The 24,578-nt window shown below is 34.8% G+C and overlaps 3 protein-coding genes and 1 long non-coding RNA gene across 5 annotated transcripts in view; all 4 read left to right on the top strand.

Moving 5' to 3' along the window:
* Positions 1 to 913: 913 nt before the first annotated feature.
* On the top strand, positions 914 to 5,942 carry LOC127495852 (uncharacterized). Of its 2 annotated transcripts, XM_051863241.1 has the most exons (10): positions 915 to 1,687; positions 1,772 to 2,158; positions 2,511 to 2,615; positions 2,713 to 2,808; positions 2,972 to 3,064; positions 4,259 to 4,354; positions 4,697 to 4,795; positions 5,289 to 5,307; positions 5,388 to 5,433; positions 5,540 to 5,942. In XM_051863241.1, the coding sequence occupies exons 1-10, from the start codon at positions 1,639 to 1,641 to the stop codon at positions 5,588 to 5,590; spliced, it is 1,041 nt and encodes a 346-aa protein (XP_051719201.1). In that variant the 5' UTR covers positions 915 to 1,638; the 3' UTR covers positions 5,591 to 5,942. The 2 variants fall into 2 exon arrangements, with proteins under 2 accessions (XP_051719202.1, XP_051719201.1); XM_051863242.1 differs by lacking the exon at positions 2,972 to 3,064 and having other exon boundaries at positions 914 to 1,687.
* A 2,512-nt stretch (positions 5,943 to 8,454) lies between these two features.
* On the top strand, positions 8,455 to 9,326 carry LOC127495861 (uncharacterized). Its single transcript, XR_007925197.1, has 3 exons — positions 8,455 to 8,591; positions 8,695 to 8,823; positions 8,942 to 9,326. It is a non-coding gene; the product is annotated as an uncharacterized LOC127495861 (long non-coding RNA).
* Positions 9,327 to 14,012: 4,686 nt separating this feature from the next.
* Positions 14,013 to 24,578, top strand: part of LOC127495847 (ectonucleoside triphosphate diphosphohydrolase 8-like) — a 42,732-nt gene continuing 32,166 nt past the window's right edge. Inside the window, exon 1 of the mRNA XM_051863224.1 lies at positions 14,013 to 14,130. The gene's annotated coding sequence lies outside the window, so the exon portion shown is untranslated. The remainder of the gene's footprint in view (positions 14,131 to 24,578) is intronic.
* Positions 14,017 to 22,620, top strand: LOC127495848 (ectonucleoside triphosphate diphosphohydrolase 8-like). Its single transcript, XM_051863227.1, has 10 exons — positions 14,017 to 14,130; positions 14,373 to 14,498; positions 14,912 to 15,029; positions 15,184 to 15,334; positions 15,642 to 15,801; positions 16,696 to 16,926; positions 17,254 to 17,520; positions 19,681 to 19,791; positions 20,694 to 20,828; positions 21,164 to 22,620. Exons 2-10 carry the CDS (start codon positions 14,373 to 14,375, stop codon positions 21,347 to 21,349), a joined length of 1,485 nt encoding a protein of 494 aa, XP_051719187.1. The 5' UTR covers positions 14,017 to 14,130; the 3' UTR covers positions 21,350 to 22,620.

The following is a 24,578-nucleotide window of genomic DNA, read 5'->3' as shown; positions in this document are numbered from 1 at the left end:
ATTTTTATAGCTTGCTTTATTACATTTCAAACAAATTATGAGTCAACAGACACTCTTCAAGGGTTAGTTCACCCAAAACTGAAAATTCTGTCATTTACTACCCACCCTCATGTCGTTCCACACCCGTAAGACCTTCGTTCATCTTCAGAACACAAATTAAGATATTTTTGATGAAATCCAAGAGGTATATGACTTGTCCATTTAAGGACACTTTCAAGGTCCAGAAAGGTACTAAAGACATCGTTAAAACAGTCATGTGACTGCAGTGATTCAACCTTAATGTTATGAGCAAAAACAAAACAAAAATAAGGACTTTATTCAACAATCTCTTCTCTTCCCTGTCATTGTCTTACACAGGTGACGCAGTAACACAGTGAAGGCTTCTGTGTTTACGTTCGAATGCTGGCTCAGTACTGGCCAGCTCTGGTCATGTGATCAGCACGACACATGCGTGTGATGCTGACGCAGGAGCCGGCCAATAATGAGTCGGCATTCTGACGTAGAACCTGGAAGTGCTGGACGTAAACAACGTATGAGAATGACACAGAAGAGAAGAGATTGTTGAATAAAGTCGTTATTTTTGTTTTGTTTTTGCACACAAAAAGTATTCTTGTCTCTCTGCAGTCACATGACTGTTTTAACGATGTCTTTAGTACCTTTCTGGACCTTGAAAGTGTTGATTATATTGCTGTCTATGGACGAGTCATATACCTCTCAGATTTCATCAAAAATATCTTAATTTTTGTTCTGAAGATGAACAAAGGTCTTTTGGGTGTGGAACGACATGAGGGAGAGTAATTAATGACAGAACTTTTATTTTTGGGTGAACTAACCCTTTCATGTCTTTATTTTATCTTATTTTATTTATTTATTTATTTTTTGTCTGAATAGGCAGAGCTAATGGTTTTGCTGCCCCCTAGCGTTACAGATTTATTCGTTTTATTTAAAAACAAGCATCTACATAAGGTTCACATGATCTCACAGTGTTGCGCTTAAATACATCCAGTATTCACATGAATTTTGATAGAGAGATTGTGATGAATAGCTCGTGTTTTAACAATCATTTCTTGTACAAATTCACTTCGAAGAAAAGCGTCTGTTTTAGCAAAACATACAACAACAGACCGTTAAGTTGTTCCTTCATTAAACAAAAAGCTACAAAAATGTATTTAAAAATGCTAAATGTTAATTCATATTAATTAATTAAATATTAAGATTATTGCTTAATCCAACTGTTTTATGACCGATAAACATTGATATCGGGCTACACACAGGGCTCGTTTTCATGACATCGACGTCTGAATGTGAAAGCCAGATAAAGTAGGCAATACAGAATATAAACAAAAGAAGAGTTTCGCTTTCTGTTCGTTAAACAAATATTCGTGTTGACATTTCCTTTTCGTGCGTAAATGTAGTTGTTCAGCAATATCCACAGAAGCAGCTGAAGAGGCAGAGGAAGGTGATGTTCGACGGTTTCTGCGCTTGTTCTTCACGCTTCACCTGGAAACGCGCATAATGAAGAAAAGCGAAAGTAAAAGTGTTTCTTTATAACTCCTTGTATGAAAGACAGCGGGCGAAACACTAATAATCACGATCGAGTTATGATTGTATTATAGCTCTGTCTAATTTGTAGTCATTATGGACATTAAATGTATTTATATTTCAGTACTCCTGATGTTCGCTGACGGTACGTATTGTCACTACACTGATACGAGAAAAATAGCATTCGAATTTTGCTTTCTTTGCCATTTTTAACGCAGTTTCTCTTTAGGGTTCACCGTGCGCGGTGCGTCTGGTCCTCTGGCTGCTCCTCTGGGATCTTCAGTGGTTTTGTCCTGTTCTCTTGATGAACTCTTACTAATAGAAGGTCGGAGGGCGGAATGGAGAAAAACACACCTCACACCTGAACAAGTTTCATGGAAGAAAACAGATGAAGATGAAGATATTCTGGTTCTGCTCTACCAAAACAATCAGGCTTTGCCAGATTTATCAGATGAGCAGTACAGAGACAGAGTTGAGTTCTTCACTGCTGAAATCCCCAAAGGAAACTTCTCTCTCAGACTGAAGAGCGTCAGAACTGAGGACAAAGGAGTTTACACGTGTCAAGTGTTTGCTGGAGAACTTTCAGCCAATGCAACTGTGGTACTGAAGACACTGGGTGAGTCAACAAACATGGCAAAAAAATAAGACTAATATGACTGAATAAGTGCAAACAGCCAACCTTCCTGGTAAAGGCTATCACTAACTTGGCTTGCCAGTGCTCACATATATTTAGCTTTAATACAAACAGAACATTACTTCTGTTATTTGGACTTGGTGAAAAGATTATGCTGTTTTTGCTCCTGGACACAGAAAGTATCTACCCTTTTTGTTCATTTAGTGTATAGCTGTAGGAATTCCTTAAAATAATGAATGCCTTCAATTGCAAGTTCTCTTTAAAACAGTGACTAATTATTTAAAATTAATTCAGTGCAGTAGTAAATGTTGTAACTGATGTTTGTGTTTCACAGGTTTCTCTTCTTTGCACATAATGGTGTTGGTTTTCTGTTTTGCTGCTGGATCTGGAGCTGTTCTTCTGCTCTGCTGTCTGATCTACTGCAGATCAACAAACACAGGTGTGTATGAAGGAAAATCTTCTTATTATGATTAACTCTGTACATGTTACTGGTGTATTGCTCATTTAACTGTGTTTATTCTGCATCTTTTCTTCAGTCTCCAGCAGCACAATCTGGAGTCTTCAGCTTTCTCTGGTCTTTTGTCCAAATGTCTTTATGTCCTTCGCCTTCATCTTCTGGGCTCTTACTGAAGGTGAGTTTAGTAGTTTCAAATTTATAACCACTAGTTGTAATATTGTACAACATTGTCTTGTTTCTGATCATGCTAACTGATATACTTTCATGATGAGATTTTATTTTATGTATTTTATTTATTCAGTATCATGTAATGCCTGTCAATGAATATTCATTTCCAGGATTTCTGTATGAGACCATTACCTGCTGTACTCTTTATATTCTGAGACCTGTTATGTTGATTTGGGCTTTGCCCTGTTTAAACTATCTTCTAGGTAGGTTTATTTTTTATTATTATTTTTTTTTTAATTAAGCAGTTAAATACAATAAATCATTAAATGCTGAAGCATTTTTTTAATTCCACAAACTCAGCCCTCAGATTATTTTTAGTAACGTTTTAGGAAAATGGAGGGAATGAATTAGTAAATCGAGGGAACGAAATAGTAAATCGTGCGCACATTTTAGTAAATCGAGGCAATGAACTAGTAAATCGTGCGCATGTTTCGAGGCAACAAACGTGCGCTCGTTTTAGTAAATTGAGGGAACCAAATAATAAATTGTGCGTGCATTTTAGTAAATCGAGGGAACGAAATAGTACATCGTGTGCGCGTTTTAGTAAATCGTGCGCGCATTTTAGTAAATCAAGGGAATGAAATAGTACATCATGCGCGCGTTTTAGTAAATCAAGGGAACGAAATAGTACATCGTGCGCGCGTTTTAGTAAATCATGCGCGCGTTTTAGTAAATCAAGGGAACGAAATAGTACATCATGCGCGCGTTTTAGTAAATCATGTGTGCTCGTTTTAGTAAATCGAGGGAACAGAATAGTAAATAATGCAAGCGTTTTAGTAAATCGAGGGAACGAAATAGTAAATTGTGCGCGTGTTTTAGTAAATCGAGGGAACGAAAAAAATCGTGCACTCGTTTTGTATATCGAGGCAATGAAATTTTAAATTGTGCGCACGTTTTAGTAAATCGAGGCAACAAAATAATAAATCGTGCACTCGTTTTAGTAAATCGAGGGAACGAAATAGTAAATCGAGGGAACGAAATAGTAAATCGTGCGAACGTTTTAGTAAATTGATTGAACGAAATAGTAAATCGTGCGTGTGTTTTAGTAAATTGAGGCAACAAAATAGTAAATCGTGCGCTCGTTTTAGTAAATTGAGGGAACAAAATAGTAAATTGTGCACGCATTTTAGTAAACTGATGCAACAAAATAGTAAATTGTGCGCTCGTTTTAGTAAATCAAGGGAACAAAATAGTAAATTGTGCGCACGTTTTAGTAAATTGAGGCAACAAAATAGTAAATCGTGCGCACGTTTTAGTAAATCGAGGGAACGAAATAGTAAATCGCGCAAATGTTTTAGTAAATCGAGGGAACAAAATAGTAAATTGTGTGCTCGTTTTAGTAAACTGAGGGAACAAAATAGTAAATCGTGCATGCGTTGTTTGTATGTCTGTTCCAGCACATCTCTGTAATGAAATCATGTACATGTTTGGAGCAGTTGGTCTTGTTTTGTTGAGCTCTGTTACACTGACTGCAGTACTGATCCTGAAAGCACGTGAGTAATTTATCTATAATGTGTGAGTGTGTGTGTGTGTGTGTGCGCGCGTTTAACAGACGTAAGCTAGTAAGAGCTGTGTGTGTAAACCTCACTCCCCTGATCTCAAGAGGCACTCTAGCAACTGACGCTAGAGACTGCGGCCTATAGCCTCCTTGTTAGAGGGCCCGCCTCCCATACCAGAGACCCGGGTTTGAGTCCCACTTAAAGCGGGTGGTTCGAACAGTAGGGGTTACATGTGTATAAATTGTAGACATGTAAACATGTAGATTTTTTTAATCTCTATAAAATGTCCCATGCATTTTTCTTTCTCTAATGTTTTTCTTTCACTTGAATTCTTAGGAAACGGTGAGCGAGTTTTGAAGGATCTTAGATTCATTGTCTTCCCTGCCGAAGGTGTTTTTGCCTTGTATTGGCTCATATTACAAATGCATGCTTACTGTAAGTATCGTTTAAAATTCTTTTTGTTTGTATTTTTTCTATCATAGTACAGTATAGAAGTGACAGGGAGAGAGATTGAAAGCTGTGAAAGGAGACCTAGTTGACGGATGTTCCAGCAGTTCTCATTATACAGTAGATAATGACTCATTGTTTTGTTCTATTTATATATATATATATAACTTAAAAAAAAGAAACTTCTGTGGAATGGAAAGTTTCCATGGATGTTAAAGGTTCTTCATGGAACCATCAATGACAATAAAGAATCTTTATTTTTAAGTGTGTAGTCTAATTTGGCAGTAAAAATGGACTGGTGGACTAATGATTTATTTCCTAATATATATTATAATGCTGATAAAACAGATGCAAACAGTTATTGAAATGAAGGTCCAATTCTGGTAAAATGAGACAAACATTTACAGAATCTGATTTACTTGCTGTGATTCTGCTTTTGCTCAGTTATTAATAAATTTCTCTAATGTTTTCTGTCACACAGGGAAGATTGTTACAACTGAGTAAGTTCAGATTTTCATAAATACAGTACATTCAACTGTGTATATCAACGTTAAATCTGTAATTCTGTTCTCAAATACAGAAACCTCGACGCACAAAGGTGCTCTCATCAAAAAGATCAACTCAAGGTAATGTAATAATTATATATGATGCATCAGCTGATCTGCAATATAAGGTATTTCATACAGCAATAGTACTTTAATGCCATATAACAATGTCTTGTTTTGAACACAGAACTCACCAGAGACTGAGATGGAGAATCTGTCCGCAGTTTGTCTGATGTAAAACACAAAACAAATAAGACTGAAAGCTAATTTGTGAAGCAGGGGGTTTGGTGACATTCTGTATAACTTGCTTTTTTGTGGCTGTATTTAAGTTTTGTATCTTAAGTTGATGTACAGCTCTCATGTAAATGTGGCATGTTATGAAAAAAATTGAATATTTAATAGTTATATATAAGGGAGCTGAACACGTGTTTTGTAAATGTTTATATGACTTTTACATCAGTAGCAGTAGTACAACACTCTCTTAGTACAATATTCTACTTTTAGTGCAATATTTTACAGATTCACTCCTATTAATATTATCCACAAAACTGTGAATATGTTAATAATCTATAAATATGTCTATTCTATTATCTCTGTTTCTCTATTGTCTTGTATTTTTATGTGCACTGGAAACTTACGTACGTGTATGTGTGTGTGTGTGTGTGTGTGTGTGTGTGTAATTTGTTTTGAGAATTAGTTTTCTGTTCTGTTTAGTTGTTCCTGTTCCTCCTCAGTATGTCCTGTTGTGCTCTGTTAAGGTCTACAGTTTTAAAGTCTTCATGGTACTGTTTTGTGGAAAAGCAGTTTGGAGTTGAAGGAATTGTTCACACAAAAATGAAAATTATCCCAAGATTTACTCACCCTCAAGCCATCCAAGGTGTATATGACTATCTTCTTTTAGATAAACACAATCAGAGTTATATTAAAAAATATCCTGGCTTTATAATGGTAGTGAATGGGACCCAATATTTTGAAGCCCAAAAAAGTGCATCCATCCATCATAAGAGAATATTAAATAATCATAATTATTATAACCTCATAATGATTCTCGTCACTGCAGAAAATATCTTAATGCTTAATGCTTGACAAGCAAAACACACACACACACACACACAAAGCAATATCATGTTCGATATTAAATATTTAACTTTCTTCAAAATATCTTATTTTGTGAATTTCATACCAAAAACAAACCTTAACAAAATAACGTTCTGGGAACCAAAATTGTTAGCTTGTATTATTTCCCCTCCTAAGACTCATACTTTTGTTTACCAACCGCCTCAGAGGAAGAGGATTGGTTTTCAGCGCGATCTCTGGTGTTTTGTTGTGGTACTGGCTCAACATAATCTGATAGAAATGTACTTTTAGTATATAGAAAAATACAAATTTTGAATCAGGTCAGTAAATACCTGTAATATTCTCATTCTAATAGATTTAACTTTCTAGCAAGCAGGAATATCTGGAGGAGTATCATCTAAACTGAGATCTGCTGAAAAATTCACTGAAAATCAACTGAATTTACCACAGGTGGACTCCAATCAAGTTGTAGAAACATCTCAAGGATGATGATGCACCTGAACTCAATTTTGAGTGCCATGGCAATTTTGTGTTTGTGTTTAGTGTACATGTGATTTTTTTTTTTTTTTTTTATAAATTTGCAAAGATTTCAAACAAACTTCTTTCATGTTGTCATTATGGGGTATTGTTTGTAGAATTTTTAAGGAAAATAATGAATTTAATCCCTTTTGGAATAAGGCTGTAACATAACAAAATGTGGAAAAAGTGAAGCACTGTGAATACCTTCCGGATGCACTATGTTCGAATCCTTAGTATTCAAAAAAGTGTAGGCAAGAATTACTTGGGTGACCTACTAATTCTTGCGAGATTCGGCGTGCATCTACTTATAGTGCATCCAAATATACCTACTTACCAACTATATAGTAGTATAGTAAACAGTACGTGAAATGAGCAGTATGTCCGAAATCTCAGTATTCATAAAAGAGTAGGCGAGAAGTTCTCGGATGGCCTACTGCTTCCCCCCAGATCCGGTGGACACTTTTCTATCCCAGGAGGCCACGGGAGAGGATATGTCATTATCGAAGACGGAGGAGAAAAGTGACATGGGTGTTTTCAAATGTGAGTATTAACAACAAAAAACACGGTTCCTTGTGTTAAAATCACATTTGTTGTACTACTGTAGAGTAAACTGCTGAATGTGTAAAGATGCTAGACAGTATAGTATAGTTGTGATTTTGCAGTAAAAACATGTTTTATTATATATAAATAACAGGAGAGCTCTAGTAAGTACACATAACTTGATTCTCCAAAGTGGATTTACTTATTTAAAACTATATACATCTTAAAGATGCTTACTAAAGGTTTATTTAACATCTGACAGGAAAATCTTCTTTAAGGATTAAAGATGAGCACATCACAACATGATATAGACATCTGAGTGATGTGTGTGTGCTATTATGTGTAATTCACTGTTGTCAACACTGTTTACATTACATGAATGAAAATAATGTAAATAAATAAATCTACATAAAATAAACAAGTTATCTATTGCATTTGTCCATTAGTACTGCTGATAAATTAAGGAACATTGTTGTTGGATAAAAAGTGAGTTAACACATCATCAACTACCTCAACATGTAAATGTAGTGTTGAGCACATAAATCTCAGAGGAAACTTGAATCTTGTCTGATGTTACAGGGACAGATGATCACGTGTGTTTATCCGGTGGAGAGAGGCTGATGAAGGAATGCTGCTGTCAAAGGCTTTGAGTGAGTATACTACAGAAATGAATACAAAGTCTATTTAAATCTTAAGTTGTATTTTATTGTAAGTATTGTAATTTCAAACAGAGTTATTACAGCGCTTTTCTGATTTCTTGATTTGTTGCAGAGCTTTTGTGGAGGAGCAGGACCTGCAAGGTGACGGCGGCTGTTGAGAACAAAAAAAAAAGGGAAAATCTGAAACAAAAATATAAAGTAAGATCATTTTTTTACTTCTAATACAGAAATTAAATGACATTGTGCTGTTAAAATGACTGCTTTTGTATTGTTTTATATTATTAAGTGTGCATTTTTGTAGGATGTGAAATGTCCTCAGACTGGTGTGAGCACTGAGGATGGAGAGACACAGCAGATCCTGGAAATGGTGTAGAGCCATGGATGATCATGGATTTGATACTTTGCTTTCAGACACCGGTTCACGAGTGACGTTCCCCATATGCGGTAAAAGGCAGTGTTGAGTTCCCTTTTGAAAGGGAATCAAATTTACATTTATGTGTTTGGCAGATGCTTTTATCCAAAGTGACTTACAGTGCACTTATAACAGGGACGATCCCCATGGAGTAACCTGGAGTAAAGTGTCTTGCTCAAGGACACACTGGTGGAGACGCTGCGGAGATCAAACCAGCAACCTTCTGTTTACTAATTCAGTGGTTCAGCCCACTACACCACAAAAGTAATTAAGCTACAACAAAAATTAGCATGTAATTGTAAAAATATGAAATGAAATATGGCAAGAAACTTAATGTTGACTTGAATTGTAAAACGTTTTAATGTGTTTAAATGTTTTACAGTCTTGCTCATGGAGAGCACATGAATGTTTGGAGCAGACACAGCAGCAGCCAGATTGTCCCGCACATCTTCTCCCACTCTTGCTTCAAGGTTGTGGGGTTCAGGGGTCCATCATCATCATCTTCCTCATCCTCTGGATCAACAATGTCCCCACTGAGAAGAGCAGCAGCGAGGGACATGATGGATGGCAAAGACAGGTGAAGGTGTTCACGGTGGTCAGCTGCAGAATGGGCACAGCTGTGTTGAGATGGCAGTAGGATGTAGGGTTCACCACCTGTAAATACATGATTGTTAGAAAAATATGTTTGAATAAAGCTCTGTTTCATGTGTTGTTGACTTGTATATGTGTTTATTTATTGTGACTGTTGCTTTTATTAATTCTTTTACGTTTTTTATTAATTTTTATTAATTTTGTTATTGTTGTAAATTGATATATTTATTTTATTAATTCATGCATTCATTGCTTGAATGAAAATAGAGATGTATTCCAATTGGCTGCATTTGTCTAGTGTGTATTCATGCATAGCTATGTCATATGACAAAGCATTACATTTTGCTTGTTTTACTAAAGAAGTAAAACGAAAAGTAATATAATTAAGTTTTGGTCAATATTTATCATTATAATAGTGCGTAAGTGTTGGGGTGGGTTATCAGTGCAATTCATTCTGGGGTAATCTTAATTTTTAAGTAGTGATGCTTACATTTTAAAATCACCAGTCCTCTCCAAAGGCGAGATCTTCGGGCAGCTGCCCGACGTCGTCTTTGTGCAGACATTGCTAACACTGAGGAAAACCGCACTAGGTAGGGTTGTGGAGTTACTGGTGCTGTGAGGTGATAGTGCACCTGTCACTCATACAGTATCTTCATTTTTATTGCAGAACTTATAATTACATATACAAGATGAGGAAAAATGCCATGGTTGTATTTTTAACAATGAACAATAATAATGCAAAAAAAAAAAAAAACATAAATATGGGTTTGTATACATCACAATGTATACACACGATGACAAGGTTAAATATCTTAAATATTGGTCAGTTTTGTCCCATGTTTCCACGTAGGCCCTACATGGGTTTGCCCTGATGAACTGATGAAACTAACACTGAATCAGTGTGGAGTTAATGACAGGGTTTCCGTGGGGCATTGAAAGTCATTAAATGGATTTTGTGAAAATTAAGGCCTTTAAATAGCTTTAAAAGTAATTAAATTTTATACTGTACCTACAATTTTTAGATGAGCTCTTGCTGCCACCTATTGGCGGTTTATTTTCATTTTTAAAACTATCATTGTATTTTTTCCAACTTTTCATTTGTATGTTAAAAATTATTTTAAACACTAAGCTCATAACATTTATGCAGTTGTAGTTTTGCGATGTAAATGCATTCATGCTACAGTTGAGCTTCATTAAACTGTCAGTGTTAATGCATCTACAGTAAATACCACTTCAGCTGCTTCCATATCTTCTGCAGTGGAAAGATGGATTTTGTTGATACTGATTTTATATAATGTCTTACAGGTGTGGAACGACATGAAGGTGAGTAATTAATGACAGAATTTTCATTTTTGGGTGAACTAACCCTTTCACTGGACTCAGGTCAGTGGCTGGAGCCAAAGATGATAATTTGGAGAAATAGGACCTTCAGGAGACTATTCCATAACAGCAACTGATGGGTCCCCCCGCTCCATTACTTCAGCGTCAGGTAAGACACCTTTGTCAATAAGATCAGCCAGCAAACATGTTTAAATCTCTTTTAAACAATGCTTTGATATCTCATAATGCTGAGCAATAATGAACAAATCATTCTTTCAACAGTGTCTAATATTTTAACACTTGGTGATTTAATAAATTTGTTCAGATCAGATGTTGCATTAATATTCAATAAATTATTCCCACGTTTACATAGGAATCAAGTAAGCACACTGCAGACCTAACTACCTACCCACAAAACTAACTTCAATCTTTCTAATTCCAGAGGGTTACCCATTAAGAGATAAATCTTTTCCCCAGAATAAATCCAAAAATAATATATGAAAACAAAAAAAACTCAAAACAATAAACAATAATCTGATGGAAGGTCCGGTGCTAAGCACGGCTACCTGGATTACTCAAAATAACTGGAGCATTAGTTTACGAACTTCATCCCTACAGCGCGGTCCAATTAATTCAGATCCCGGACGAGCCCCCACTTTGTTACAACCTCTCATCAAATAGTGACTCAAGAAAAAGAGAGGTTATTCAAGTCTATTTATTCACTCAGTCAAGACAACGTATAATGATGTTACGAACATATCAACCAAGTAAATATTTAATATAACTGATAACAAACAAAAAAATAAATAAAAGGCACTGTTTGCTGACTAGCCCACAAAGTCTGTCGTCTCTGTTTATTTCTCCTCCTCATTGGCGTCTTTTATCTGCCAACTCAATCGTTCAGCAAAAAAAAAAGCGATTTCTGTAAAAGAAAATATCTCCCTTTGCATTGAACTTTGAGCGTCGTAATTTTGCAGATGTTGTTTATGTTCAAACAGCAACATTACACACTAACTAAAGTTAAAAAAGACAAATCGCAATCAATCAAGCATGCACTGTAAAACCTGATAAGTTCAGAGTACTCAAAATTATTGTAGACACCGATTACCTAAAAAAAATTAAGTAAAGCAACTCAAATCTTCTAAGTAAAGAATAATTATAAATAACAATTAAGTCAAACTGATTTTTTTTTTAATGTTTAAGTCCACTGTATTTACTACTGTTTACCATATGCAATGTTTCTTATTTTTCAATTATTTTGACACAATAAGTTTAGAATACTCAAAACATTTAAATAAACAACTTTTTTTATTTTATACTACACAATAAGGACTGTTAAAAGATGGACTAATGAAGTAGAGCGGGGTTTACAAGCCTGCTTCGACTGCACTGACTGGACTGTTTTTGAAGCTGCTGCCACAGATCTGGACGAGCTCACAGAGGCTGTAACTTCATACATCAGTTTCTGTGAGGATACGTGCATTCCTACCAGTCATTCTTATCATTCAATAATGATAAACCATAGTTTCCTGGGAAACTCAAACAGCTTTGTCATGCCAAAGAGGATCCTAACAGAAGTGGTGATAAAAATCTTGTACAACCAGAAGCAGACTGGAACACAAACTATGAGTATGATCTTAAGTTCATTTAAAGAAAACTAATAGTTTAAGAGTACACATCATAGTGTACTTTCATAAACTAATAAATGTGCTACAAATATTTAAATAACTCAGTGTGCCTGTAAGTTCATTTATAGTGTAGTTGCAGTACCAACGAAACATGTAGTTGTAAACTAGTTGTGTACTCAAAGTTTACTACTGTTACACTTAAAGTGTAGTTAAAAGTATACTTTTATACACTAAAAAGTGGGCCTATTTAGTCCCAAGTTGTATTGAAATAGTACACTTACACTTATATTACAAGTACATTGATGTTATTATACTTATAAAATATACTTAAAAATACTTGAACTTTACTTAAGTAATGAAATGAACTTGAAGTATACTTATTTTTTGTAAGGGTAAGCTAGGAATGTGTTATCCATGTAAAATAATAGCAGTTTTTCTTGTACAGTATAAGTCTACATGAAAAGTTAAAAGGCAACTTTTACATTAGAAATTACTTATAGGAGAGAATGAATTCCAGACCACATATGAGTCTGTGAAGGAATATCCCTTCATTAACCAACTACTGTTGAGGTGTGAATCATTTATATGTATTATCAGTAAATCAGTCCTACACAAAATAATGATTCATCAGCATATTTTAACATTTAGTCTAGAATTTACTGGTGTTGCAACTTATTGTTGGACATAAAAATCCCGTCCAGAGTATTTTAAATGTCTTATAGAGTAACTTAAAGATATGGGTCCTTGATTATGATTTGACTTTTTTTAACTTTAGTTAGTGTGTAATGTTGCTGTAAACAATATCTGCAAAGTTACGACACTCAAAGTTCAATGCAAAGAGAGATATTTTCTTTTACAGAGTTCGCTGTTTAAGGACAACAAACGAGTGGTAGGGACTACAACAAGCTTCTTCCCAGGTTAGTGACATCACTAACCCTAAAATGTACATAAACCCAGTTCACAAAACAAGAAGTTAATGACTAAATTAAAATTAAGATTTGAAAAGATTATATTTATAACAGATAACCGTACCCGTAATAATATAAATATAAATATTGGCCTACACTAGAGAAGGTTCTATATAGAACATTAATGGGTTTGTCAGGCGCTTCAAATATAAAAGCTTTTAGGAGTTCCCATCATGGGATCATTTTATGGAATTATTTTTTATTTTTTTATTTTATGAATTAAACAGCTTGTAAACATCCTTTATCACTAGAAAAATTTAAATAACCTGCTAAACATGAAAGTGTTATACAATCATTTAAGACATTTCTCTTTATATAGAATCTTTTTTTGCACAAAGCGTTCTTTAAATTTGAGTCAAGAACGTTCTGTATACCCTGTTGAATTTTTTTTTTCTAAGATTGTATGTTTTTCTGTTTTCAGCACATTTATTTTAAAACTAAATACTGTTTAGTATAGGATAATCAGATTTCATCACATTGTGAAGGAGATTTGATTCCCACAACTTCTGCTACACATGGCAAATTTGTATAAATTTGTACTACACTGTTAAACCAATGACTTTAACACAACAAAAGTCACAGAGAGATAAGTTATAAGTAATTTTGTTATTGTTGGATGAGGTTTGCGTATGGTTTCAGTTATTCAAATAAGGTTGTTTATCAGTTCCCACATATCAAAAGACATACTGTCAAATTCCTTATTAAAACTTCCTGGAAATTATTCAATTTTTGACATTAATACATAAAAATAAGAGAGGATATTTGGTCCAATAAAGCTTTGAGGTTATAAACCAGTGTGTGTGTGTGTGTGTGTGTGTAGCATCTGTGTGTGAAAGAGGAAAAGTTAGTGAGTGTGTGTGTGTGTGTGTGTGTGTGTGTGTGTGTGTGTAATGAGCTGAAAATATATATAACAGGGAAATGGGAGTATAACTTCAGTTCCTAGAGGCCCCGGCTGGTGTAAAGGTGTAGAGGTGTCAACATTGTACATCCCTTCATTATACGGACAAATCTCCTGTGTGTTCATAAAGAAAGTTCAACAGGACAGGTAAAGCAGAGGAAAGAGGGTAAGACACTTGCTTTCTCTCTGATCTGTTACTGTTGTATGTCTCTACCTGACAATCAGCAAAGATCAATGGTTAATCTTTCACTTTCTTAAACTTGTGTGCTTATAAACAGAGTTATAATAATCTATTGTGTCCTAACCAGGATTTGACTATTTTTCTTTCGCATGTCATAAAATCAACTTTCTGTATTTGTGGGTGAACTTGTTGTACCTGTAGTGCTCATTTGTTTTGTTTCTGGACAGATGGCAGATATGGGAATTAAGACGAAATATGGTGCTGCAGTGGTGACCATAGCTTTAATAACTCTCATCGCTTTGATTCTCTCTCTTGCTAATCATCAGACTTTGAATCTGCCATACTCAACACAGGTACAAACTATAGTAAGATGTGGTTTTGTATAGATTTGTGTTCATTTATGCCATTCTGAGGGGAATAAGTCAACATTAGTAGGAGGTATTCACCAGAAAATGTACCAAATTTTTCATGTCTGCTGCCTATATGGTTTATTAACTGATGCACTGCAAAAAATGCTTTTCTTACTTAGATTTTTTGTCTTGTTCCCAGTCCAAATATCTACAAATTCTGTATATAGGCCAATGAGTTGCATCAATTAAAAAAAAAAAAAAAAAAAAGGGGTAGCGCTAAAACATTTTTAAAACCACTGCTCTGATGTCTAAAAAACTTTGTATTATGAGCACTTCTTGTGTTTATTTGCCTCTTTACGGCATTACCAAATCAAGTTTTGTCTGAATTTCCGGAGCTCTTTGTCTGACTTCCTCAGTATGGGATTGTGCTTGATGCCGGCTCCACTCACACGGCGCTCTTCCTGTACCAGTGGCTCGGGAACAAAGAGAACGAAACTGGAATAATCTCGCAGAAACTGAGCTGTGATGTGGAGGGTGAGTTTTACCAGCTGTTCTGTTATGCTACAAGTACAATATTTTGCAGGGATTAAAAGCAAAAATTTCAAAGCAAATTGAAAGCTGAAAGTAACATACTGTAAATAGTTTCAATAGTAAGATCAGGTCCATATTTATTTCATTATTTTAATAGGTGGTGGCATTTCGAGCTATGACCAGAACCCCCCGGCAGCTGGAGAGAGTCTTAAGAAATGCTTGGATGTTGCCAAGGCAGCAATCCCAGAAGGCCAGTGGAAGGCTACACCTGCTTACCTTGGTGCTACTGCTGGCATGCGGCTTCTTGGGTAAATGTATTTAAAGGGATAGTTCACCCAAAAAGTGAAAAATCGGTCATCATTAACTCACCCTCGAGTTGTTCCAAATCTGTATACATTTCTTTGTTCTGCTGAACTCAAAGATATTTGGAAGAATGTTTGTAATCAAGCAGATTTGGGGTCTCATTGACTTCTATAGTAGGAGAAAATAAAACTATGGAAGTGAATGGAAATTTTTTATGTTGTGTGAACTATCCATTAATATGGCTGATTTACTATAAAAATGAAAAATATTTTTCTATATTTGCATAAATTATCGGTGGTATTGTTTTCACAGATTACAGAATCAAAGTCTAGCAGACAGAATCCTGGAAGAAGTCGCCAAAACAATCCAAAGTTATCCCTTTGATTTCCGAGGGGCCAGAATAATCGATGACAAGGAAGAGGGGGCTTTTGGCTGGATCACCATCAACTACCTCTTGGAGAGCTTTGTCAAGGTAGGTGACTAATGGCTTTCAAGTACGGATGAAAATAGGATTGATTTACTATTAATAGCAGTCGTTTGTTTCCAAATTTAAGGGTCAGCTTATATTATTATGTTTGATTTATTTAAAAAACATAAATGTAATCCATACAGACATTGACACCTACTGTATAACAAAGATTATAATTTATGGTTTCAATTTCAGAATAAAAATCACACACATAATGATTTTTCAGCCTGGTCTCATTAATACGTAGGTATTAATACGTAACTTTCAAAGACACTAAACGTACATTATTGTACGTTTGGATAGGTGCTGAAATATACAATATTTACGTATTTACCATTTAATAGATATATGTAAGATCTCTAAACCCCACCCCAAAGCTAAACATACCCATTTTATACAGAATATTAAAAGATAAAACATAATGGACTGAAATGTGTAGGAAAATGACAATTTTAGCAGCAACAATATAGTATTACAATGATATTTTGACTGGCTAATCCTACACCTACCCCTAATCATTTCTGAAAACTACGTACATTTATGAAGAAAAGCATAACAGACAGAGAAGTGTAATCACAATTTATTTATTGCGAAAATGTCAAAAGTGGTACCAAAACTACAAAACTGTTATATATCACCAGAGAGGACTGCGACTGCAACACATCGTCATTAGAACTGCTTCTGGTACCACTTTTGACATTTTCACAACAAACCTCTCTGTCTGTTGTGCTTTTATTTATAACAGTACATGGTTTTCAGAAATTATTCTGGGTAGTTTTAGGGGTTGGTGTCAGATTAGCGGCTCAAAATATCTTTTTAATGCTGTATTGTTACTAAAATTGACATTTTACTACACTTCTCTTTTGTTAGAACATCTCTTAATGGTTTTTCTTGCAGCACACATTTGAGGGCTTTTGGATCCACCCCAAAGCAGGAAAGATTGTTGGAGCTCTAGATCTCGGTGGCGCATCAACACAAATTTCATTCACCCCAAAAGACCTAGTGAAAGACTCCAATTCTACTTCAAATTTCACGCTCTATGGGTACAAGTATGAGGTGTACACACACAGCTACTTGTGCTACGGCATGGACCAGGCTTTGAAGAAGCTTCAGGCCTACCTTAACAAGGTTGGTTTTATGGTTACATAGTTCAATATCAGTAGGTTTACCATAGCAGTTTTAGTATATCACCTTTACTATATGTACACTGTAAAAAAAAAAAAAAAAAAAAAAAAAAAAAATTAAGTACAATCAACTTAGCTGTATAAGTAATTTCAACTTAACTTGAACGTTGAAATTTGCTTAACTTATTTTAATGAGTTAAAGTAATGTAAAACATATGTTGTCATAACTTGTCGGCCATATCATTTTTTACAGGGTTTAGAAAGCAAGTGTCTAACAATAGATATATGGACACATTGAATGTCTTTTATGTTTCTTTTTTCCTCCATCCAGACTGCTGGGGCATCATCTGCCATCAGTCACCCATGCTACCCCAAAGGATATATAGTCAATGTTACTCTGGCTGAACTTTACAACTCCCCTTGTGTGGAGAAACCAATCAATTTTAACCCCAATGATAAAGTCACTTTCTCAGGAACGGGTAATTCATCCCTCTGTCTTTCTTCAATTGAGAACATAATTAACCTCACAGACTGTGCCTTATCACCAGACTGTGGTTTCAACGGTGTCTATCAGCCTCCTGTCAATGGCGAATTCTTTGTGAGTGTTGCTTTTAGTCTACTTTTTCTCAGAAATATACTTAAATTTACTTAGAATTAGAATAATCAACATATTGACAGAAAAGTCTAAATATATTTTGCCTGTATTTGTACCCGATCTTTTGATGGAGATATTCTCAAAAGTATAATTAAGTATTCTACGTGTACTCGGCTTGTAGTTGTGTTAGGGTCTTTGACAAATAATTTTTTAAAAGTTTAAAAGAACAAAATGGAGATATAATTAATTTTGAAGTTTTATTAAGTGTTAACAATGAGATTGTGTGGTTTTTATAATCAATCAACACTGCTTTTGTCATTTTTTACAAGATGAAAAAAAGTAATTCAGTTTAAGCAAAATTTCGGTTTTACCGTATAACACCTTTGGTTATACCGAATGATGATATTTTCAAACAATGCTAACAGGCTGATATCTAGCTAGCTAGCAAAAGGACAATTAAACATTTTATATTTAGTACAAGTTTTTAAAACATTACAACATTTTCCATGTTTTATAGCGGTTGTACCGAATGACCTGATGTTTCGGGACATGCGTATGAACAAGTGAAAACATGAAATTTTCAAATAGTTAAGAGAGAGTTAGTTACTTTGCTTCACGACCACGACCACCTTTGCAGGTGTCTGAATGATGTCACATCCTGTCACATGATATTGACCACATGACTTGATCCAAAATGGTCCCTTTATATTGGTTACTCTGAATGACATCAATGAAATTCATTTTTCCGGACATTCTTTCTCATAACAAAGCAACGACTTCTACACATAATTTTAATACCATTTTTCACTATGTTGATATATGATGTTATAAAATCATGCCAGAATAAAAAATATATACATTTATTACATTTTAAGATATTTTAATCACAAATGAAATGGTGTATTGGCCTTTGGATGGTTAAACCAAATGACCTTTTGACACTTCAAAATCTTTAAAATCCCTTTATATGTAGCAAAATATAATTAAAACCTTTTGGATTCAATAAAAGAGATCTAGTTGTACTACCTTACATACTTTGGATGTCATATCTTTGATTTTTATTATCATTAAGGCCTTTGGACAAAAAAATGACCCGTCACGTCATTGACCCATTTACTCTTTTGACTTAAATACTTTTTCACAGTTTTACATACTGTCTTATAAACTTACATTGTTTGAAACAGATGTGTTACTAATTCTGAGTATGTGAATTTTTGTGTAGTTCACTGCTGGTATACTAAGAAATTAACTTCAAATCTTCAGTCAAAGGTATATTTCAAGTATAAAAATGAATACCTAAACAGGAACATAGTAGTATACTTAAAGTGCAAAACTAATATTTAAGTGCAATGTTAAGTTCAATGAGTAGAATGTTAATGTAAAATTTAGTGCTGTATAAAAGTACTAAACTAGTAGTTTACTGAGAGTATACTTCAAAGTGTATTTTCATAAACTAATGTGCTACAAGTATTTTATTAGAAAAGTCAGTATGCCTATAAGTTCAGTTGTAGTATAGTTGCAGTACAAACAAAAATTCAGTTGTAAAATAGTTGTGAACTCAGTTTACTACTTTTACACTTAAAGTATACTTATACTCCAAAAAGTGGGCCAATTTAGTCCCAAGTAGTACTGAATAGTACACTCACAAGTATACTACTAGTACTACTGTACATTGATATTATTCTCACTACATAAAGTATACATAATAAAATTAACTTGATGCATAATTTTTGTTTTCTTGTAAGGAGCCACAGCGAAGGAAATAAGATTTTACCTGAGTTATGAGTTTGCCATTTTAAATATGATTTGTATCTCAAAAAAAATGTCAAGAAACGTCTTTATATTGAGTTGTCCTAACTTAAAACATTGGCATCTATATAAACAGTTTATTCCGTTCAAAAGCAACTCTTGGCTCTTAAGAGCTGGTTCATTTCGTTGAATCAAAAACATGCATCTGATTGCCGAACAAATGACTCTTATGAGACGGTTCTTTTAATGAACAGTTTAAAAAGACGTGTCGCTGATGAATTCTGATGAACACATGCAGAAGTTACAGTTTTTTTCAGTGATGTCTGTATGGAAATTGTTCTCCTGTATTGAAATTATCCTTTGTTTTGCTTGTCATAAAATAACTGTAAAAGCTACACTCTATGTATATTTCAGGCTTTTTCCTCGTACTTCCACATCTTCAGCTTTCTTGGTCTTGCCCCAAAAGCTCAACTGACACAGGTTCTTTCCACTATTGAGACTCACTGCGACAAAAACTGGACCACTGTGAGTCCACAGATACTAATACACATTGTAAATTCTATTTCATGGTAAAAATCCTGGTGAGATTAGATTTGATCATGTTAAGTGTATAGTATATTTGACAATGCTGGTGTTAAGGCCCGTTCACACCAAGAACAATAACTATAAAGATAATGATAAAGATATAGTTTAAAAACTGTTCTAAATATAAAAGAATAGCACTGTCCACACCACAGCTATAACAATAACGATATAGAGAAACGATATCTTTAGGATCACTTTCAGAACTAATTTGTTCCAGCTATTGAATGATAAAACACTGACAGCCAATCAGAATCCATTCTAATTTAAGGGCTCGCGCATTTAAAATGGCAGACGACATTGTGGAGAAGATAATCGTTGAGGTCCAGAAAAATCCACCACTGTTTGACAAGTCAAACCCCCTTTTCAAGGATACTTTAAAGAAAATTGATATATGGAAAACAATCGGTCATACTCTCGGAATAAATGGTGAGAAGTATTAACGATGAGATTGTTATGCCAGGCTAGCAAACAGTGTAAAATAAAATGACCTCAGACATCCGGTGCTAGTTTCAACAACATTGTCTTGCTTAATTTGAAGTTCCAGTGAAAAAGACTAGGTGTTGTGTTTATTCCACTATATTGACTTTGTCAGCTAAATTCACTGTTAGATTAGATCAATTACACTAGCTATTCACTCGAAACATAGCATGCTGAGGACGTCTGTGTAAATGCAACAAGAACAGCAAAAACATGTTGTACACACTGAAACCGCAGCGCGTGACCGTTAACGTTCATTGGTGTGGACGCAAATATAGTTATCGTTATAGTTATCGTTCTTGGTGTGAACGGGCCTTTATGATGATCTTTAAATTCATGACTATGATTGTTATTCCTTTCTGCAGCTTACTGCTGAAAATCCATCCATTGATGCAAAATATCTGAAAGATTACTGTGCTTCTGCACATTATATTATGACTATTCTCCTGAAGGGATACAAGTTCAATAACAGCTGGGATCAAATCTCTTTTGAGAAACGGGTAAGGAACATAGTTTCATCAGTGTAAATTCTTAGCCTTTCTGAATCGTAATGAAGTTGTTCAGTAATATACTTTTTATACATACATATCAATATCATGCTATCTTACAAATCCTAATTAATATAGCAAATTGAATATTGATATTCAGTGATTCATAAATCATTAGATAATATAAAGTAACTGAGGTTACTTGCATTGCTCAAGATCACAATGGCTGTAGCTCATAAACTGACCATGTGCCTTAACCCATATATCAGATGACCAGTATGAGGAAGTCATAAAGATCAGTGTGATGTGGGGATTTGTATTCATACATGATCTCATGATGGTTACAGGTAGCAGACGTAGATATCGGGTGGACGTTGGGCTACATGCTGAACCTGACCAACATGATTCCCTCTGAACGGCCTAGAGCGGTGACAGGTGTGGTGCACAGTCAATGGGCAGCTCAGACTTTCTTCATCGTATTTGCCCTATTCCTCAGTCTACTTATTATAGTCATCCTGGTTTTTATCACATAGACGTCACCAACAAGGAATTAATTGATATATTTTGATACTATGATAACAAAATATAAACACTTATAACATTATTACCATAGTGAATCGTGGTAAGACAAAAACATGATTTGGAAAAAGGATGGATGTTTGATGTTTAAATTTTGTTCAATTTGATAAAAAATAAAGTTATATACTGTGTACATTAGTAATAATTATACTTTTCAATTAAATAAATTTCTTCAAATACTCCTTTCGAGTTTCAGTCAAAACAATCACAAACACGTCATTCATGTGATTTTTACTTTAAAAATAAATATTTCAAATATTTTAAAGTCATTCTGAGCACCAGTGTATGATCACACAGACACACACACACACACACACACACACACACACACACACACACACACACACACACACACAATACAATTGAATGTAACACATTGCTTTTCACTAAAATCCTTCTATTGTATTTTGTATTTATTTATTTCTGTTTCTCTGAGTAATATACGTTGATTCTACTGTTCACTGTTTAGAGACTTTTATTTTGACATTTTCTCCTTGCGCTCTACCGCCATTTTCAAGTGAGTGCGCGCCTTTCCAAAGTTCGCATTGCTTATGCTGGGGAGAGGTAAGCGTTTGTCAGAGCTTTTCATTTTATGAGTGAAATAAGTTTACAAAGTGTATAAATCGACTAAATATCTTATTGTAAAGAGTACTGAGACTATTTGCAGTGTTCTGTTGTATGTTCTATGTGCGAGTGGATTGAGAATGTAAAGTTATATCGTGTGGGCCGTATGATATTGACATGGTTTTGAGTCATTAGTTAGCTAATAAATGTTATATCGTACAGGAATGTCTTATGAAACGCCCACAAGAGTGATATATGAGCTTTATTCATGTTAATCCACAGGTATTTTATTTTTATTGTCTTTGTTCTTTTATATTCTTGTATTGTTAATATAATGTTTCAATGTTAATTTTCTCAACTGTTATACAAAATGAGTTTGCATTGCTTATGCTGGTGAGAGGAATGTCTCATGAAATGCCCACAAGTGAGATATGAACTTTATTCATGTTAATCCACAGGAGTGAAGTTAATGCTGGGCGTGGCTGTCAATAAATCCCCTTTTGGTGAACAGAAGTGAAAGTGTCCTGGGTCTTCTCATACACAACGCAGATGGTGGTAACAGCGGTCAGCAACGGACCGGTTACTTACACACACACACACGTAAAACCATCTGTAGATTTAACAAATCACTGCTCAATTCAAATAAAATCCATTATATGTATGTTTTTTTTTTATTTATTTTTTTTATGTGTAATATTGGTTAAACCGGTCACATCTCACCTTCACTCTATCACAGAGAAAACACACAATGATTTTACAACAGAAATACATGTAAACGATGTAATAAAAACCAAAGGTAACACTTTACAGTAAGGTCTCATTTGTTAATGCATTAACTAACAATGAGCAATATTTTCATTTCACATTTGCATTTATTAAGCTTTGTGAAGATTTGTTAGTTCACAGTGCTTAATGTTAACAGAAAGATCATGACATCACTGGAGAAAAATCCGTGAGTTGCTCCAAAACTGAAAACAGTTGCTCATGAAAAATTGCTCAAAAAGGCAAAAGGACTTTCAGCTGCTCTGAGTGTTGAAACTCTTAGCAATAAGGCAAGGCAATTTTATTTGTATAGCACATTTCATTGTGTATGAAATGTGCTATACAAATAGTAACCGGTAATCCGGTAATTCAAAGTGCTTTACATAAAGAAGAACCAAATACATAATAATAAAAATGGAACGCATAATAAATAAAAAACAGTAAAAACAGAGAATGCCACTATCTGGATGGAAGAGTTAGGAAGTTTCAGAGTTACGATGCGGATCATAGCGGATCTAAATGGATCTTCCTCATGCTGTAAAATTATTTGTCAGGTAGCTGTGCGTTTAAACAGTACCCTTACAGACAAATCTTCCTGGACTAACTCTGTCAGAGTTCCATCCAGGGATAACAAATGCTTAATTCTCCCAGCTCTTTCAACCAGACAACAATATTTAAAATGCATTAAAAGTCAGAAATAAAAAGATGATACATTAAAGATTGATATAAAATGCATTAAAAATTAAATTAAAACAAGAAAAAGAATAAAAAGATAATACGTATAAAATAAAGTGCAAACAGTTCGGACATAGCACAGTGCTCAATCAGTAAATGCATAGCTGAAAAGATATGTTTTGAGTCTGGATTTGAATGTGGCTACTGTTGGAGCACATCTGATCTCTTCTGGAAGCTGGTTCAGCTGCGGCTGGCGTAACACCTAAATGCAGACTCTCCTTGCTTTGAGTGAACCCTTGGTATTTCTAACTGATGTGATCCTGATGATCTGAGTGAACATATCTGCAATGTATTGAGCTCCTAGGCCATTGAGTGATTTATAAACAAGTAACAGTACTTTAAAATCAGTTCTAAATGCAACTGGAAGCCAGTTCAAGGACCTGAGGACTGGTGTGATGTGTTCATATTTTCTCTGTACGAGCTGCTGCTGTCTTATGGCCTTTTTGGGAAGGCCAGTGAGGAGTCCATTACAATAATCCACCCTGCTGGTGATGAAAGCATGAACAAGTTTCTCTAAGTCTCGACTGGAGACAAAGCATCTAATTCGTGCAATATTTTTTGAGATGATAATATGCTGATTTAGTTATTGTTTTTACTTGGATACTGAAACTCAGGTCTGACTCAAATCACACCAAGATTCCTGACTTGATTTTTAGTTGTTTGACCCCTAGAGTGAAGGTATGTGTTCACTTTGAGAACTTCATCTTTGTTTCCAAACGCAATGACTTCAGTTTTGTCTTTGTTTAACTGAAAGAAGTTTCGGCACATCCAATTTTTAATTTCATCAATGCATTGGCACAGGGAGTCAATGGGGCTGTATTCGTTAGGTGATAGGGCAAGGTAAATCTGGGTGTCATCTGCATAGCTGTGATATGCAGTTTGGTTCTTTCTCATTATTTGGCTCAGTGGCAGCATATATAGGTGGAACAGGAGCGGTGCAAGTATTGAGCCTTGAGGGACTCCGCATGTCACGGATGTCCACTCAGACTTATGGTCACCGATACTCACATAATAACCTTTCCCTTCTAAGTATGACCTGAACCATTTAAGTACCATCCCAGAAAGCCCAACCCAGTTTTCCAGCCTGTCAAGAAGTATGTAGTGATCGACCGTGTCAAACGC

Source organism: Ctenopharyngodon idella, chromosome 15 (genome assembly GCF_019924925.1).
Source record: "Ctenopharyngodon idella isolate HZGC_01 chromosome 15, HZGC01, whole genome shotgun sequence".
Taxonomy (NCBI): domain Eukaryota; kingdom Metazoa; phylum Chordata; class Actinopteri; order Cypriniformes; family Xenocyprididae; genus Ctenopharyngodon; species Ctenopharyngodon idella.
Note: the sequence above shows the minus strand (reverse complement) of the source record. Positions and strands in the feature narration are given on the sequence as shown.

What these genes read in the sequence shown, in the direction of transcription:
- LOC127495852 (XM_051863241.1), top strand. Translation starts at nt 1,639, where the DNA reads ATGGACATTAAATGTATTTATATTTCAGTACTCCTGATGTTCGCTGAC. An exon ending in CTTCTGGGCTCTTACTGAAG is followed by an intron (nt 2,809 to 2,971) that starts GTGAGTTTAGTA and finishes ATTCATTTCCAG; the next exon opens with GATTTCTGTATGAGACCATT. An exon ending in AGTACTGATCCTGAAAGCAC is followed by an intron (nt 4,355 to 4,696) that starts GTGAGTAATTTA and finishes TTGAATTCTTAG; the next exon opens with GAAACGGTGAGCGAGTTTTG.
- LOC127495848 (XM_051863227.1), top strand. Translation starts at nt 14,373, where the DNA reads ATGGCAGATATGGGAATTAAGACGAAATATGGTGCTGCAGTGGTGACC. An exon ending in ACTGAGCTGTGATGTGGAGG is followed by an intron (nt 15,030 to 15,183) that starts GTGAGTTTTACC and finishes TTATTTTAATAG; the next exon opens with GTGGTGGCATTTCGAGCTAT. An exon ending in TCTTGGAGAGCTTTGTCAAG is followed by an intron (nt 15,802 to 16,695) that starts GTAGGTGACTAA and finishes TTTTTCTTGCAG; the next exon opens with CACACATTTGAGGGCTTTTG.